Genomic DNA, 18,423 nt, shown 5'->3' with positions numbered 1-18,423 from the left:
TCATCTGCGAACTTGCTGAGGGTGCAATCCATCCCATCATCCAGATCATTAATGAAGATGTTGAACAAAGTAGAGTTGTCATTTAAGTTTTTTATGACTATTTCTTAAATACCATAAACTACTTTGTCACATTTTCTACAGTGTTACCACATGAGAGAGAATTTCAGCACGCTGCTAAAATGAACAATTTGGAAACCATGGAGAAGTTACTTAGGAAGAATGTTAACATTAATGCTGTAAATACAGTGAGTATAAAATACTGTATGACATTTTAATTACCAGAAATATGCCTTGTGTATGGTCACTAAGTGAAATCTCAAAAGTACTAGTGTATTTGACCGCAAGAGGAGGAGGATAAAGATACCTTGTAGAAAATTCTCTGAACAAGTAGTATTTCAGGTGTCCAGTTGAGTGCCCAAATCTTGTGAAGTGAAGAGTGCCCTCCACTTGCACTTAACAAGAGTGCAGGGTGATCAGTAATTCACAGGTCTAGTGGACAGTGTATAGAGTTGGACCAGGAACTTCTGAATTATAATCTTGATACTCTGTGACCTTGGGCAATTAGTTTAATCTCTGCCTCAATATCCCCATCTGTAAAATGGGTATACTTAACCTCACACGCATTTTTGGTTCTTGTGAAATGATTTGCAGATTTAAATACACATAAAGAATTGTGTTGTTCAGTGTGTGCTGAAACGTGACTGCACTTGTATTCTGTGACTACAAAGTGAGGTCAGAATTCAGACCTGGTGCAAGCAGATGGAACTCCATTGGTGTCAACAAGAGTTGTAGCCTTTTGGTGTAGATCTAAATTTGGACTAGAAAATTCTACACAAGGTGTTGCAGCATTTCATGGAGAAGAATATTAGTCCAGGGCATCCTGCAGTAACAAAGAGTGTCCCCCTGTAGTGCCACAGCAGTTCACTCCCCTTGGACAGCCCATCCAGGGGGTTGGTACAAATGGTCGCCAGCCTGCATCAAACTTTTAGGTGTAAGCTGTCTAACTTAGCGCGTCCTAATACTTAATCACAAGTTCTGAAAAAAATGTGCCTCCTTTTCCACATCATTGGTTTGAAACTGGGGAAGTAAGAGTACCTGCAGCTGTATTCCTGAGTCCTCCTTCAGAAAAGAAAGAGAAAAAGGATCTTTTTAAAATTACATTCTTTTGAATAAGAATATTGTTTCCATCAATACATACTGATATTAATGGTACTCTGGGCATGAAATTTTTGACAGCTCTGAGCGATGTAACTAGGTTGATCTCATTTTTAAGTGCAGACCAAGCCTATTTCATATGGGTAGACCCACTGAACTCCTCCAGATTATTTGCACGTGTAAAGTTATTTATTGAAGGTTGAAGGATGGAAACCTTTGTTTGCATAAACAACAGACCAAACTGAAACGGTGACTAATACGAAGTAAGAGGAGCATTCGAGTCATGCATTACAGAGATAAAATCAAAAACAAATATGTAGCAACCAGGATATCACCAAGAAACAAATCAAATTACATAAATCTTAGGCCTGGTCTACAGCTATTGCATAGCTCTCATAGTATAGATATCACCTAAATCTTTGCTTTTAAAATCAAACAGTAAAATAGAAATTGTGAAAATGAATGTTTTCTGCACAGCACATCTCCTCTCTCTAAGCAATGTGTGTTTACTTAAACCCTGTTTATGACACGTTAGTGAGTTTCAGGGAAGAGATTAGAATGTACTCTGGTTCTACTAGATTTCATTAAACACAATATTTAATTTAGATACAAGGGAACAGAAGTACAGATAATGGCAAATTTTGGCAGATAACATGCAAATGAATGTGTGTTGGGGAGCTTTGATCAAAGGATTCCGAAATCCTGATTATTTGTGTAATAAAAATGACTATATTACATACCTGTTCACCCAAGCTTGTTTTATTTCAGCTGCAGCGCACAGCTCTCCATTTTGCTGTTGCAGGAAATCATATATCTACTGTGGAATTTCTTCTCCATCACAAAGCAAGAGTGGATGTTGCAGATAAGGTAAGCAAACCACTACTGTCAGATCAAAAACATGGTCTGAACCCTTGGCTGCTACAGTTGCAACAGTACAGCACAGGAGGGGTATCTCTGTGTGTGTAAAGATGATTTAACACCATCAGTGCAGTTCCCCAATCCTAGGGTAGGTGTGTTACACAAGGATCCAAACTGGTAATTAGAGCAGCTGTTAGACTGCTCTAATTTACACCACCAATAGTCCCAACGGGCTGACAAAGCAACCAGGGATCACTGGAGAACAGATAACCACTGGCCATGGCCCCTTCCCTCCACCATACACCCCTACTCTGGCAGCTGAGAGGGGAGTAGTATAGTAGTCACTATGCTGTCTCTATGCCATCAAAGGACTCCCTGCACTGGGGTGGGTGGTTAGACTGTCAGTTTTAGAGCCACTTTGGCCGGCAGTATGAGGCAGAGTGGCTGCAGCACAGTGGGAGATCCAGCCCATATATTAATGAAGCAAAAACTCCTTATGGGTTACTAAGAATGAACAGATTTCAAATGGAAAGAGTTTTTAACATGCAATTCACTTTTCACCTGATATCTGTTTGTTTACTTTTTGTACTTCATTCTGCTTGGATATGGTGAAAATAGATTAGCCATTTTCAATTTTGTTTTGGTTTGTTTCACTGTCTTCCCATATACTAACACAGTGCTGCAATGTTTGACTTACAAACACTGAAGGGAAATGTATACATCCTAACAGCTGGGTTATAAGTTATGACTTGTAATTCATGACAATATTTCTATGAATAATTGGATGTTGTAATTTTTAAAAAATGAAACCAACATTTTAAGCCCCTGTCTCTGTCCTGTCTTCTAGAATTTCTCATTCCTGTTAAAGAGCCCAACAGAGTGGTTTTGGAGTTCTTAAAAAGTTATATTAGAGATGTTTTTATGAAAATTCTAGAAATATTTATACCCTTTTCATGCAAGACTTCTCCTGTTTTATACTTTTTTTTTCTAAACTAAAACAAAACCATCTCTAAGAGTGCAAATCTTGATTACGAGCGAGAGTAACAGGGTGGCTGGGCCATTAAGAGGAACGGGACTAGCAACCCTGTTACTGTCCCGATGCTCCCAGTTGGGCCACTTAAGAGGGTGGGGCAGCATCTAGGATACTCTAAGAGGTCTGGTGAGATCCAGTGCATCAGAGGGGACAGGATAAGTCAGAAGACAGAGCAGGAGATGAGAGCTACCAGAGAAAGAAGGTTCCTCCTGGGAGAGGATGAAGGCAGGAGATCCGCAAGAGGATTGCTGGCTGGTGTTCCCAAGCCAGAGAGCCAGGGCTGGAGAGCACTAAAAGCAGGAGAAACAGCAGAGTGACATCCTGCTCGCTCTAAGACAGAGGGCTGGAGCCAAGGGCCAAAGAGGGCTGAAGGAAGGGAGAGAAGTAGAGTAAATGACCCACTGATATCTCCTTACTGGAGAGCTGGGGCCCAGAGAAACAATGAGAGGCCCCCAATGAAGAGGCTGTGGAAGTTCCCACTAGGAAGAGTGGTGTTGTACCCCAGAAGGAGGGGTGGGGTGGCTGTGTCGACAGAGGGATAGAGGAGGACTGACAGAGAGTCTGGGTGAGGCAGAGGGCACTGGAAAGTGCTATGTGTTATGTGAATGGCTAAGAGGATATATGATTTTTAATGCCTACTGTCATGGTATAATTCCCCACTCTGAACCTTAGCGTCCAAAAGATGGGGTACCAGCATGAATTCCTCTAAGCTCAATTACCAGCTTAGTACTTGTAGCACTGCCACCAACCAGGAATTCCAGCGCCTGGTACACTCTGGTCCCCCCAAAACCTTGCCTGGGGATCCCCAAGACCCAATCCCTCTGGATCTTAACACAAGGAAAGTAAACCCTTTTCCCCACTGTTGCCTCTCCCAGGCTTCCCCTCCCTGGGTTACCCTGGAAGATCACTCTGATTCAAACTCCTTGAATCTTAAAACAGAGAGGAAAATTCACCTTTCCCCCTCCTTCTCTCTCCCCCTCCCAGACTCTCCCTGGGAGAGAAAGTAATCCTAACACAGAGAGAAATCAACCTTTCTCTCCCCCTTCCCTCCTTTCTCCCCACCAAGTCCCTGGTGAATCCAGACCCAGTTCCCTGGGATCTCACCAGAATAAAAAAAACAATCAGGTTCTTAAACAAGAAAAGCTTTTAATTAAATAAAGAAAAACAGTAAAAATTATCTTTGTAAATTTAAAATGGAATATGTTACAGGGTCTTTCAGCTATAGACACTGGGAATACCCTCCCAGCCTAAGTATACAAGTACAAATTAAAATCCTTTCAGCAAAATACAAATTTGAACTCCTCCCAGCCAAATACACATTTGAACTCCTTCCAGCCAAATACACATTTGCAAATAAAGAAAACAAACATAAGCCTAACTCACCTTATCACCTAGTACTTACTATTTTGAATCTATAAGAACCTGTATCAGGGAGATTGGAGAGAAACCTGGTTGCACGTCTGGTCACTCTCAGAACCCAGAGAGAACGACAACCAAACACTAACAGCACACACAAAAACTTCCCTCCCTCAAGATTTGAAAGTATCCTGTCCCCTGATTGGTCCTCTGGTCAGGTGACAGCCAGGCTCACTGAACTTGTTAACCCTTTACAGGCAAAAGAGACATGAAGTACTCCTGTTCTATTAACCCTTAACTGTCTGTTTATGACACCTACTTGCACTGGGGTGATATGGACTATTCTTGGAGACTTTTGTATTATGTTTGGTTAATAAATTATATTATGGACTTGAGTGTGTGCTTCTTTGGAATTACTGAGAACCCAAAGGGAAAATGAGGCAAGGGGCTACTTGCAAGGCTGCCTTGAGGCCACAATGAGGGACCTGGGAGGAGGCTACTCCTTACAGCTGGTTGTGAGCTAGAAGGAAAAATAATTATCTGTGAAATATGTGAGTGCTTCTTTGTGTGACCCCTCTCTTCCACAACATGTGATATTCATAGGCTTCAAAAAATGCCATAGCAGGATATGTTCCAAAAGTTAGGCATTCTAGAACACTTTAAAGGCAGTGAAGTGTCCCAGAGGGAGAAAGGAGGCTGCCTGGCATATGGGCTATCGTGTTACATCACACAAATCCTGGCTCTGTGTTGCAAATGGGAATCCAGACTGAGGTAGCGAGGGGAAGAATGGAATGATTAGTTTGATCAGGAAAAAGTGCCAAGACGTCACTCTTAACTTTTCACTAGCCCCATTTTACCTGGGTTTTTTGTTACTATTGCAGACATTGGCAATACAACTGCTTTTTGTTCTGCAGAGCGTTCTGCTCCATTGAAGTCTATGGGAGTTTTGGCCTTGATTTCAACTGAGGCAGGATTGGGTTTCTAGAGTCCTAGATTAAAAATGTATGTGCAGTCTACACAGTAGATTTATCACAACTATCCTCATAGCTTTAGTCACTAGTGGCATGTAAAAGCAGCTATATTTAATTAAAGCTATATATAAAGAACAATAGCAACACTTGGAAGTGAATAAAAAACCAGCACAATATTTGGTGCTTCCCATCGCTAGTATTGCACTGTGCTCCAGCTATGGCTTCTGAGTGGTCTTTAAAGAGTAGCCCCATGTGCAATGTTATACAATATTCCAATGCAGGTCAAAAGGCACAAATAACTGTTACAAGATCCACATTCAAGAAAAATTGTGTAAGATGTTGATGGAAAAAGTCACTTGGGCCACCAAGACCACCTGGGACTCCAAGGCAAATGAGGCTTTAGAAGGACCACTAAGTTGTGTACCTTTTTGACAAAGGCTTGGATAAACACCACCTCAGTCAAGGAGGCAGACGCTATCCCTGCCGTGCCCTTCAGATGCTTTTCTCCAATCAACCAATATCGTTTCCGTCCTGCCTGGTTTGAGTTTTGGCCATTTTGTTCTACTCCAAGCCCCCTACCTTGGACAGGTACTGGAAAAACAAAGATAATATACCCTTTGGGCTCAGTGAGAGAGAGACCTGGTGCTCAGTGTCATCTGCATACTGATATCTGCGCCTTCCAAACTGTCTTCCCCCTCTCCCCTGTCAGTATACGTACAGTACAGAAAAGGTGAGACAGAATAGAATCCTGCAGCGCCCCATGTGAACGAGACTCTAGCATGGTGGAGCAATTAACCTAGAGCATCTGCAGGGATCTTTTTGAAAGGTAGAGATAAAACCACCAGAGCAATATTGTCCACTGTTGCCAGAGTCTTCAACTGAGTTAACTTCTGTATATCCCATAGACTTCAACTTCTATTACAGCTCAGAGATTTCCTTATTGTGAATCACTTGCAAGCAGGGATGAGAAACTGAACAGAGTTGCCATTTAGAAACTTAAATATTTATGCCATCAGGAAAGACAATTAAGTCTTATCATTCTGAACCCAAAATGTTCATAGCGAATTAGCTGTGTGATTGTACCTTTTTGTCTGACAAGCTGAAACCCATGTGTATGATTAATATGAAAAGTTCTAAAATGACTACAACTGTAATATAATAACCTTAACAGATCAATTTTATTAGTGGTGGACAGCTGGCTTTGGACAATAGTCCTCCATACCAATGACTAAGGATCTGCCTACACTGCGGTTATGAGATGTGATTGCAGCACATGTAGATGTGCCTAAGTCAGTTTTGAATGAGCTAGATCACAGCTAGCTTGAGTAACAATTGCAGGTAGCTGCAGTAGCATGGACTAGCCGCTTAAGGGTGTACCCTGGGTCCTGGGCAGGATTGTACACGGGAGGCTAGACTGTGCGACCACCCTTGGTGCTGCAGCTGTACTCGAGCTAGCTATGATCTAGGGTAATAGGGTTATGTGGATAATACTGGACCCAGGATATACGTTTGCAGGACCCAACTAGATACATTCTCCCAGTTTGACAGTGAGCCATTAATAAATACTGAGAATAGTCTTTCAACCAGTTGTGCACCTTCCTTACAGTAATATCACCTGAACCACATTTCTCTAGTTTGTTTATGAGAATGTCATGTAGGACTGTGTCAAAAGCCTTAGTAAATCAGAGGACACGCCATACTGACCATATCGGTGGGTAGCAATCGATTTCTCGGGGATCGATATATCGCGTCTCATCTAGACGCAATATATCGATCCCCGAACAAGCTCCCGTCGACTCCAGAACTCCACCAACGCAAACGGCAGTAGCGGAGTCGACAGGGGGAGCCGCAGACCTTGATCCCGTGCCATGAGGACGGTAGGTAACTCGATCTAAGATACTTCGACTTCAGCTACGCTGTTCATGTAGCTGAAGTTGCGTATCTTAGATCGATTTCCCCGCCTAGTGTAGACCAGCCCAGATATACCACCTCTACAACTCTGTCTGCCATTCACTAGGCCAAACCTGACAAAGAAGGAAATTAGGTTGGTTTGGCATGATTTGTCCTTCCTTAATCCTTATTATCCTATAATCCTCTAGGTGTTTACAGACTGATTGTTTAATAATTGGTTCCAGTATCTTCCCAGTTGTTGGAGTTAGGCTGATTGGTCTATATTTTCCCAGATCCTCTTTGTTCCCCTTTTTAAAGATAGGTGCTATGTTTGTTCTTCTCCAGTCTTCTGGGACCTCACATGTCACACATGAGTTCTTGGAGATAATCCCTAATATATGTAATTGTAATGTAGATTAATTCCAAGTATGTATCTTCTGTATTTGTATAACTTGTATCTAAACTGTATTAAGCTATCATCAGCAGTAAACTGTTTTCTAATATCTCTCTCTGAGCTTTGTTTTAAGTATATTTAAGCAATAAAATCATTAAAAAAATTTTATGGGATCATTAACATTTTTTGGGTGCATCATAAGGCTGTGGAATTACAAAGGTGTATGCTAGTGGCCTCATTAAACATGCCCCTCAGCGTCTTGTTCTGATTATAATTAGGCTTGAAAGGATTAGTTTTTAATTAATTTAATTAGCAAATATTGGTAATCCCCTAGTTCTCCCTCCACCAAAACCCCATGGAAATATTTTCCCCATCGTTATTAATTGAACTTTACAGATAGAAATTTAAAATCCATATAATGTAATGCACTTTGTAGATAACTCATGCACTCTTTGGCAGTCAGTTGTAGCTTGCAATTAATAAGAAATTCTGTGATATATCAAATGTTCTGACTTTGTTTCTGAATCTGGTATGAATTTCATCTTCATTCCAAGTAAATAATATTCCAAATAAATAACAGTAAGGTCCAAGGTGTTCTTAAAAATCATTGTTTGTGTAAAAATTTAAGTTGAAAAAAAATTAAAATCTTGGAAATAAACATAATATTGTTCTTCATTTTACACCAGCCCCCTCTAAAGTACAGCTGTGTTCAGAGAGGTAGATTCCAGCAATGATTAAAGGTACACTTTAATGACCCCATCTTGCAAACGTTTAATCACATGTTTTACTCTGAGCACGTAGCTAATCCTGCTGAAGTCAAGCACATGCACACAGGTTGCAAGGATGGGGACTTTTATGATTAAAGTGACAATTTTTTTAAAGCAGGAATGATGTCTCTAACCTCTGTTTGCCAGAAGCTGGGAATAGGCAGTAGGGGATGGATCACTTGATGATTCCCTGTTCTGTTCATTCCTTCTGGGGCACCTGGCATTGGCCACTGTCGGAAGACAGGATACTGGGCTAGATGGACCTTTGGTCTGATACCGTATGGCTATTCTTAGTTCTTACGTAAGCCTGTATTCTAAGTGAGCTCCTTGTGAATAGTATGGTGTGAAATTGTGGGTTTGTAAAACTCCTTTTTAAAAAAAATTAAGCTTTTTTCTGCCTCCATGTTTGCTTAGAAAGGTCTTTGTCACAATCCCGCCCGTCTACTCCCTTTCTTTACGTGTGCACAGTGGGTGATGCTTGTTCCACATTCACTTTCAGCTCTGTTGCCGCTGTTCATTGTTTAATATTAATATAACAGTAGCACCCCGAGGCCACAGGCTCAGTCAAAGACCTATTATGCTGAATGCTGTACTAACACATATGACGTAGTCCCTGCATCCTGTTGTAGACTCTGGGGAAGAAGGTGTATCATCAACAATACAGTGAAACTAACTATACACAGAAATACAAAGTTGACAAGCTGGGAAAAAATAGAGTAAAATAATTACTTTTCTCTAACTTCTACACTAGCCTTTTTAAGTATCGACTGCAACAGAGGCAGATCCAACATTTTCAGATAGAAATGTGACTTTCAATTTGGCAGTGATCCTTGATACAGCGTGATTATATCCCTATGGCAGGGGAAGCATAAGCATAATAGCAAATCACTACACACATCTGTTCAAAGTTCTGAGTCCAGAGATCTCCACAGCAGACCCCTTGATTCTGATGTTTTTTCCCCTATGCAGTCCCAGAGATATGTCCCTGTGTCATATTCACCTTTACTGCTGAAACAGACTTGTTTAATCTCTTAGTTCTTTGGCTGTATGGCTCTGGAGGACTTTAACAATCCTCTTGTGTAGCCTGCTTGTCTCTCTTCTCACTGTCTTCAGAGAACTAGGATCACAGATTGAGGAACAAGTAGCCTAGTTTGCTTTGCAGAGGGGAGATGGAGTGTGATTGTGACAGAGAACAAGGGGTAGGACTGAACAGGGAAAGGTTGGTGGCAGGACATAGCCATTAGGTGATTGCCTTATTGTTTCTCCAAACTGTTTGAATTCATCGGTTGTGTCTTGTCTTATACTTAGGTCTTGGCTACACTGGCGCTTTACAGCGCTGCAACTTTCTTGCTCAGGGATGTGAAAAAACACACCCCTGGGCACAACAAGTTACAGTTCTGCAAAGCGCCAGTGTAAACGTTGCCCCAGTGCTGGGAACGCGGCTCCCATGCTGTAAGCTAATCTTCATGAGGAGGTGGAGTACCTGCAGCGCTGGGAGAGCTCTGTCCCAGCGTTGGTGCTGCGACCACACTTGCACATCAAAGCGCTGCCGTGAGAGCGCTCCCGCAGCAGCGCTGTATGACTGCAAGTGTAGCCATACCCTTAGATTACCAACTTTTTGTGGCAGGGGCTGTCTTTTTGTTGTGTGTCTGTCCAGCACCTAGAACAATAGGGTCCTGGTCTATGACTGAGGCTCCGGTATAAATAATAATAGTGCTAATAAAGGAAGGGAGATCGGGGACTCAAGGAGGACCAAAGACAGAATACCTATGAGAATGGTGCCAGGAAAGCGAGATTAGAAGCTCCTGATATATATTCCTTTGGTGGGAGTGAGGGAGGAGGGGGAGGCACAAAGAGGTTTATCAGAGATGAAGAAATGCAGGACAAAGGAATGAAAATTAAAAGAGGTAACTTTTATTCACCTGGAAAAATTATGGCTATATTATCCACAGTTAGTCCTTCAGTGTCTGGGAACCCCAGTGTCTGGGAACCCCTAGTGTTAATGGGGTGCCCTAGAGCCTGTGCCACAGAGTCAACTCAGCACATTAATCATATAACATCATATAGTTCAGTTTGAATGATAGTCTGGAGTATTTTAATGGTAATTTCTGCCTTTTTAATTTTATTTGAAGCACGGATTGATGGCGATTCATCTTGCAGCTTGGTCTGGAAACCTAGACATAATGCGAACGTTAGTTAAAGCAGGTGCTGACCAAAAGGCTACAGACCAGGTTTGTTGATGACAAATTTTAACCAACACTAAACATATTCATCTCGAGAAGAAGTGTAATATAATCTTACAGAACTGGCTTGTGTTTTCCTTAGGAGGGAATGAATGTCCTGCACTTTGCAGCTCTGAACAATAACGTTGACATAGTGGATTATCTTCTCCAGGAACTTCAGCTGAAGGACCTAAACAAGCCAAATGAGGTACAGTATGTGTCTAGTTACCTACAAAATATAGGGGGTTGTTTTCTTCACATTGTGAGGTGAAATACAGTATGACCTGCATCACACAGAGACTCCTTGGATTTTCTGGAGTTTCAGGGACAGACCTGAGCTTTTTCCGATTAGCCCTTTGACCTTCCTGTGTCAAGATCCTGCACTGAGGGCTTACCTAGCCAAGTGGTGTATTTTTATCTTTGCACACGGGAATGTAGTCATATAGGATCTGATCATATTGAGTGCTGAGCTCCTATATCTTCCTTTGAAACCAGCGGGCCATGATAATCTGATTGTGCAAGGTTCTAAGCACCCTCCGTTTGCACTGAGGTATCTTTGGGCAGGTTATTCCATAATTGTTGGTTGTGGAGTTTCATGCATCTCCCTCTGAAGCATCTAGCTATCCCATTGGTGGCTGGCTAGATGGCCTGATCTGGAAAGGCAATTCCCACAGTATTGTTTCAGGAGAGTTTCCTAGGACACCGTTGTAACTACTATGGTGGGTTAAGATGAATAAAAATGCTCTAATTCCCTCTCTCCCTTTCCCACCCTTCTTGATTTCAGTGGTATCTAGAACTGGCTTTGTTTTCAAAATTCTGGTCACATACAGCATATAACAAAAATAATACTTTTTTGGACTTTTAGAGTGCCTCTTTCTGAGGAGCTCAAAAATGATTTACAAACATTAGTGAAATAATCTTTCCAACCAATATTTGCATCTCGGGAAGATGTAATGGCTAAATATTAAGTATTTGAAGAACAGCTTCTGTTTCCAGTGTCATTAATTCAGGATTTCTGGTCAGTTTACAAATGTTTTTTTTTTAAACTATTTAATCCAGATTTTACACTGAAGACATTTTACTTCTTTTTTCCCCTTCATGGGTGGATCTAGACTCCAGTTTTTTGTTTACCTGTGCATATGACATGTAAATATTTATTCACAATATATGTGCACCTACGTATGACATGGCTCTTCTAATAATTGGTGAAATTTCTGCAACAAGGTGACTTTTTATTTTTAGTAATGAAACCTTTCCGATGACTGTTTCCTATTAGAAAGGTAAACGGGCATTTCTTCTGGCAGCTGAAAAAGGCCATGTTGAAATGATCTACAGTCTGATTTCTCTCAAGCTGTTCACCTCTGAAAAAGACAAGGTAAGCCTCCCCTTTCCATACAAATCCAGATAAAGGGTGCTGAAGAGTCATAACTGACCCCAGTGTAATTACTTGTGTAACTGAAAGTCATACACTCATACACAGTGTTCGGATACCATGGTACTGGATGTGGTATATGAAATGTAGACAGACAAGCACAGCCATTTTCAGTAATCCAGAGAGAATAGTGGAGCTGTCAGTGATTATTGCCAGTAAGGTTTTGTATGCGTATTAATAGGAGACGTGATCCCATCTGAAGTTCAGCTTTCTAATGCTTGGAGAGGAAGGATGGTCTAGTGCATAGCCTAGGACTCGGGAAACTTGGGTTCAGTTCCCTGCTCTGCTGCAGACTTCCTGTGTGACCTTGGGCAGGTCCCAAAGGGCCAGATTTTCAAGACATTTTGGTACCTAATGATGCAGAGAGGTGTCTAGGAGCATAACTCCCATTGATGTAACTTCTGGAAAGCTCACTGGTTGACTGACTGCATTTTTTAGGTGCCCAAACAACTTTAAATAACTGGCTCTTAGTCACCTTGTGGCTCAGCTGCCCATCTGTCAAATGTAAAAATCTGTAATAACAACACTCTCCTACCTCAGATACTATAGAAATGAGGGCTCTATGAGTACTTTGGATAGATAAGCATCCATTAGCTTACATTCCAAACAGAAAATACCATAATGGTGGGGGAGGAGAAGGCTGTGTATAATATGCAAGCCGGGCAAGCAAGGTGATGGGTGGCCAGTGCCGTGTTAGTTCTGTGAGCTGCTTTTAGTTGTTTTCCTTTTTTAAATTTTATATAGTAGGGATGATGTCGGCAGGGGGAAGATGGCTACAATGACTTCAATGGAGCTATGCCTAATTTCACAAGATCAGGTTTTGGCCCTTAATCTTTACATTGTTTTTCAAGGGACTGTAGGCTTGGCCCAGTCCCCTTCCATGGAGAAACCTATTGAAAAACTCACTGGACGTTCCAAGATTTACTTCATGGATTTTCTTCTGAATTGTTCATGCAGGGACTGTGATTTTGTACCCTTGCAGAATAGGTAGGAATTTCAGGCCTTTACATCAGTGGAAGTCCTGAGAACTGGAGAGAAATTGAAGAGATATTGAGACATCCATTAAATCCTCAGAGCTCCTTTCCCCCTTGTTAACGTGGCTTCCTCTGTGCACACATGGAAGGACTTCCTTAGAATTAGGGCTACGTCAGAACATTCTATAAAGCTGCTTCTTTCCTGTCTGTCGCATACGGAGGTGGTTTCACTAGGTTTGCATCCCTTCTATGCATGCTGGAGGAAGGGGCCATAGGACCTTGTATTAAAGTACTTGTCCACAGTCCATAGGTGGTTGTTTTTATTAATTGCAGCACGTTCTACTTAATTTGGGCTTTACACTATGTTTCTGGCTGTTTTCATTTACAGGAGGGAAACACAGCAGTGCATCTAGCTGCTAAAAATGGTCACTGTGAGGTGCTGGAAGTTCTGTTAAATCAATGGGAAGAAATAAATGAACTCAATCAGGTAAGGACACAGAAGCTGCTGAGGGAGATAAAGAATAAAGGTGAAAAGTGCGCAAGACAAAGTGAAAACAAAGTATTAAAAAAATACCCAGAACCTACAAATATCTGTAAAAGTAATCTCATTTCTGTGGTGGTCAAGCTAATCAGCACAAACCTTGAATTCCTGGAGTTCCCTCTAGACCTAGAGCTCCATTGTTGAAGAAGAATGACTAGTAAGCAATAGTCTTTCTCAAGGTCACTGATTGGAATCCAACTCACTTCAGTAGTGTCTTAAAGATGCTCTCTGTTGGCCAGTCTGTGGTGCATCTGAAATGAATTGGTTGGATCAGTCCAATTCGTAATGGAATGTGCATCACAAAAATCTCTCTAACAGCTTGAACTCCATGTTGTAGTCTCAGCGGAGAGGCCATAGACTAAACAGACATAGAGACTTCACTCCTAGGAGTGGTCCCTTCTGATGTGGAATACCACCTCCCCAAACCACAGCAGGTAGGTTGATGGAAGCTTTCTTCTAGCAGCAGAGCTGCATCTACAGTTGGGGTTAGGTCGACATAGCTAAGTTGGCCGTGGGGAGGGAATGTGGTTCACACTCCCAACCAACATATCTATGTCAACCTAACTTTGAAGCATAGCCCAAAGCTGAATTCTGTTGGCAGAGTAGTGTGACTGGAGTGCTGCCGCCTGCGTTTTATTTACCTGCTCTCTTCTGTGGATGAATAGAGAACTTCCGCCTCCAGAGTTGTCAGAGTGGTGCCTTTCACAAACACTAAATTTACTAAAACAACAACAAAAAAATCACCCAGAGTTCAAGCGCAGTAGAGTTAGAAATTTTTAATACTGCAGTGAATATGGTGATTTGGAATAGTTTCTGGCATTTGTGATCTGTGCTTGATGGTAATGTTTTACTCTAGGAGTCAGTCATTGCAAGCTGTTGTAACTCTGTATTAGCATGGGGTGTTTTTTTAAACGCAAGAACTCATTAAAATGTTAAATAGTAGCTTGTTCGTGTTAGAAATGTTTGTTGTTAATCACCATTGTATCTGAATGCTAATATTGAAAAATTCAGATTACAATAAAAGCTGTGTTACCTGGCACTTTACCAACTGGAAAGCTCTATAAACCAATATTTCTGATCTTCAATAGGGTTTGATTGGCAGCAGGCTCTCTGCCTGGCTCCATGTGGCTCCCCAGAAGCTGCAACATGTCCCTGCTGCTCCTAGGTGGAGGAACAGCCAGGGAGGCTCCATGCGCTGCCCCCACCCCACCCTGCTCCGAGCACTGGCTCCGCAGCTCCCATTGCCAAGGAACTGCGGCCAACGGGAGCTACGGAGGCGGCGCCTGCAGGTGGAGACAGCGCGCAGACCCACCTGGCCGCACCTCTGCCTGGGAGCATTAGGGACATGTCGCTTATGGGGAACCACCTGAGGTGAATGCTGTCCAGATCCAGCACCCTGCACCGCCTCCTGCACCCCAACCCCCTGCACCCAAACTCCCTCCCTCTTTGTTAATCAGAAGTTTTGACTTACTGGCACCCCCATTGCCCCAACGTGCCGGATAACAAAGCTTTTACTGTATTGACATTTGTGACCAAATCCTATTTTCCCTCTACACTGTATCATTCTGGCTAAGCTTGCACACTGTCTGTACCAAATATCCTGGTGTAATAAGTCAGCTTCACAATTGCACAGTTTGAATTTGAACAAACATTTTTCTCTTCCATTGTGTTGGGCCAGAATGGAGAAACACCATTTTATCTGGCTGTTGAAGGAGGTCATGAAAAATGTGCGGAGCTGTTACTGGAAGCAGGAAGTGACATCAACATTTCAAATAAAGTATGGACTTAATATTCCCTCTGGCATATTATCGGGACATCACAGACTCTACAAAGATCCACATCCTGTCTGTTCTATGTGTATCGAAGGCAAATGTGACTTACGTTGTTTAATAAGTAAAAAGCGACAAAGAGTCCTGTGGCACCTTATAGACTAACAGTCTGACGAAGTGGGTATTCACCCACGAAAGCTTTTGCTCCAATATGTCTGTTAGTCTATAAGGTGCCACAGGACTCTTTACAGATCCAGACTAACACGGCTACCCCTCTGATTGTTTAATAAGGGCATTACTCAAAAATGTAGAAAACTTTTTAATATTTTGAAAACTATATGGAAAAAGAAAAATAGATTTATTTTACATACTTTTGTGTTGGAGCTTTTTTATTTAATGTATGTGCAATAATACAACATATGGCTTGGAAATGTGACAAAGAGAAATAATTGAAAAATCTTCATTTTGGCAGGATATATACTTAAGCTAATAGTAAGCCTGTTTTCCACGTTTGGTTCCTGGACTTAGGTCCAAGTTTGATTTGTTTTATTGTTCACATGCCGTAGGAATTTGAGGTGAACCTTTTGGTCCCTAGCAAATTGAGAACAGAAGCATGTGCTGATAACAAGCAGGAAAGTGACTGTTGCTCATATTAAAATATGAAAGAATTTCTGATATGTTTTGACTTGGAAACCATTAATAATTACAGTGTTTGATAATTCATCAGCAGGATGAAGTCTCGTCTGCAGCAGAAATGACTAGTTTTGATCCTCAGTAAAATTAATCTTTGCTGCCTTTAGCAGAAATATTAAAGGAAAGTTTTTCAGTGATTTTCGAAGTGTGCAAATGTGAATGTAATTACTTGTTAAAGGTCATACCAAGCTACAGGATTGGGAGATAAATTGAAATCCTAATTTTCAGTGGCACAAGGTGGCTGATAAAACTGATTTTTCTCTTTTTTATGGTAGATTAAAAAGGAGTAGACAATTATTAGCATTGCTGGGTATGTATTTTGCCAGCTACCTGTGTTGTAGTCTAGTAATGATTTATAGTACCTTTGACAGTCATAAAAATGTTGTGGTGTGAATTTATATCCTACTTCATCATTTAACTGAAGGGACTAGTTTTGACAGTAACACAAATTTAAACTGAAGCTTCATCTGTTTCAGTAGATGTTTTAAGAACAGTTTTTCTAAATTCTCTGAATTCTTTCCAGTGGTAAAAAGTCTTTTCCCCTTTCCCAATGTGTCTCTTTCAGCACAATAGTAATGCTTTGCACATTTCAACACAGAATGGACATACATCCTTGGTCACGTTTCTTATCAGTAAAAATATCGATCTGGTTCCTAAACCTGAGGTGAGTCTATTACGGTTACTGTTTTAGTGTTACTTCCATTGTTGTCAAGAGTGTTTGTTTCTTGACTGCCTTTTCTGAGATTTGTGGTTGTTTACCTATTACTGTTGGTCATAGAGTTTAAGGCCAGAAGGGACCTTCAGATCACCTAGCCCAAGGGTGAGCAAACTATGGCCTGGGGCCCACATCCGGCCCTTCAGATGTTTTAATCTGGCCCTCAAGCTCCCACCCGGGGAGCAGGGTCTGGGCTTGCCCATCTCTGTGTCGTGGCTCCCCACAGCTCCCGGAAGCAGCGACATGTCTCCCCTCTGGCTCCTATGCGTAAGGCAGTCAGGGGGCTCCGCACGCTGCCCCTGCCCCAAGTGCCACCCCCACAGCTCTCATTGGCCAGAAATCACAGCCAATGGGAGCTGCAGGGGCGGCACCTGAGGATAGGGCAGTGTACAGAGCCCCCGGGTGCCCCTATGCATAGGAGCTGAAGGGGGGGACATGCTGCTGCTTCTGGGAGCTGATTGAGGTAAGTGCTGCCTGGAGCCTGCATCCCTGACCCCTTCCAGTGTCCCAACCCTCTGCCCTAGCCCTGATCCCCTCCTGCCCTCTAAGCCCCTCGGTTCCAGCCCAGAGCATCATCCTGCACCCCCAATCCCTCATTTCCAGCCCCTCTCCAGAGCCTGTGCCCCCAGCTGGAGCCCTCACACACACACCCCATACCCCAACCCTCTGCCCCTGTCCAGAGCCCCTTCCCTCACCCTGAATTCCTAATTTCTGGCCCCACCCCCAGAGCCCTCATCCTCTCTGCACCCCAAACCCCAATTTCATGAGCATTCATGGCCCGTCATACAATTTCCGTGTGGCCCGTAGGCCAAAAAGTTTGTCCACCCCTGACCTAGCCTGACCTTCTGTGTATCACAGGCCAACAGGAGTTGGTCCAATAAAAAATATTGTCTCATCCACCTTGTCTGTCTAATATCCTGGGACTGACCGGTTACAGCTATGCTGCCTACTGACCATTTTCTATTTGTTTGTTTATCACTGTGGAGGAGGTGAAATTATATAAATAATATTAAAATCTTTGAAACAGTTTATTTTATTAGTTTAAAAACCAGTCAGCCACAGTAGCTCTGCTTATTTGCACTGCCTTTCTACCGCTGCATTAACTTATCAAATGTGAATATCAGTGGTTTTTTCTTTGAAATGTTTTCAGTAAAAAGCTGGGTAAGAGCTTTATTTTTCTACAGCCTGGAAGAAATGGGTATTGTTTATAAAGAGATTAATGAACTGGAACTGGTGCTGATTTTTCTAAAAGATATTTAACAAGAAACTTTCCTGGTTTACAGTTTCAACATACAAACTGATCAGTCTCATGGTTCCATGGTGACCAGAGTTGGGCAAATGCCTCATTATTTTTTCCACTAATAATCACTTGAATAATAAGACTGAACTCACTTCCAGCTATGTTCACTTTCCACAGATATTGTAACAAAGAAGTTCACTGGCAAGAGTGCTCAGCAAAGCAGCAATATTTAAGTGAATGTTAGAGAATATTCCTGGAAAGTGGATTTTGAATATGTATTCTTGAGTATTTCCCCAGAAACTTGAGTCAACAGCTATGCACAGTTCATTCAATTTGATTGAATGGGTGCAACCTCAAATCATGTTGCTAGAGCAAACAGAGAGAATGCCATGTGACCTATGTATTCAAGCAAA

General features: G+C 42.0%; 1 protein-coding gene across 2 annotated transcripts in view; it reads left to right on the top strand.

Moving 5' to 3' along the window:
* The window catches only part of ANKDD1B (ankyrin repeat and death domain containing 1B), a 38,386-nt gene that overhangs the window by 6,347 nt on the left and 13,616 nt on the right, over nt 1-18,423 (top strand). For both annotated transcript variants that reach the window (XM_050944604.1, XM_050944603.1), the window contains exons 2-9: nt 142-245; nt 1,924-2,022; nt 10,557-10,655; nt 10,750-10,854; nt 11,923-12,021; nt 13,441-13,539; nt 15,272-15,370; nt 16,621-16,719. In XM_050944604.1, the coding sequence (XP_050800561.1) occupies nt 142-245; nt 1,924-2,022; nt 10,557-10,655; nt 10,750-10,854; nt 11,923-12,021; nt 13,441-13,539; nt 15,272-15,370; nt 16,621-16,719 (803 nt within the window). The remainder of the gene's footprint in view (nt 1-141; nt 246-1,923; nt 2,023-10,556; nt 10,656-10,749; nt 10,855-11,922; nt 12,022-13,440; nt 13,540-15,271; nt 15,371-16,620; nt 16,720-18,423) is intronic.

The sequence above is a fragment of the Gopherus flavomarginatus genome, chromosome 3, assembly GCF_025201925.1.
Source record: "Gopherus flavomarginatus isolate rGopFla2 chromosome 3, rGopFla2.mat.asm, whole genome shotgun sequence".
In the NCBI taxonomy this organism is placed as follows: Eukaryota; Metazoa; Chordata; order Testudines; family Testudinidae; genus Gopherus; species Gopherus flavomarginatus.
Note: the sequence above shows the minus strand (reverse complement) of the source record. Positions and strands in the feature narration are given on the sequence as shown.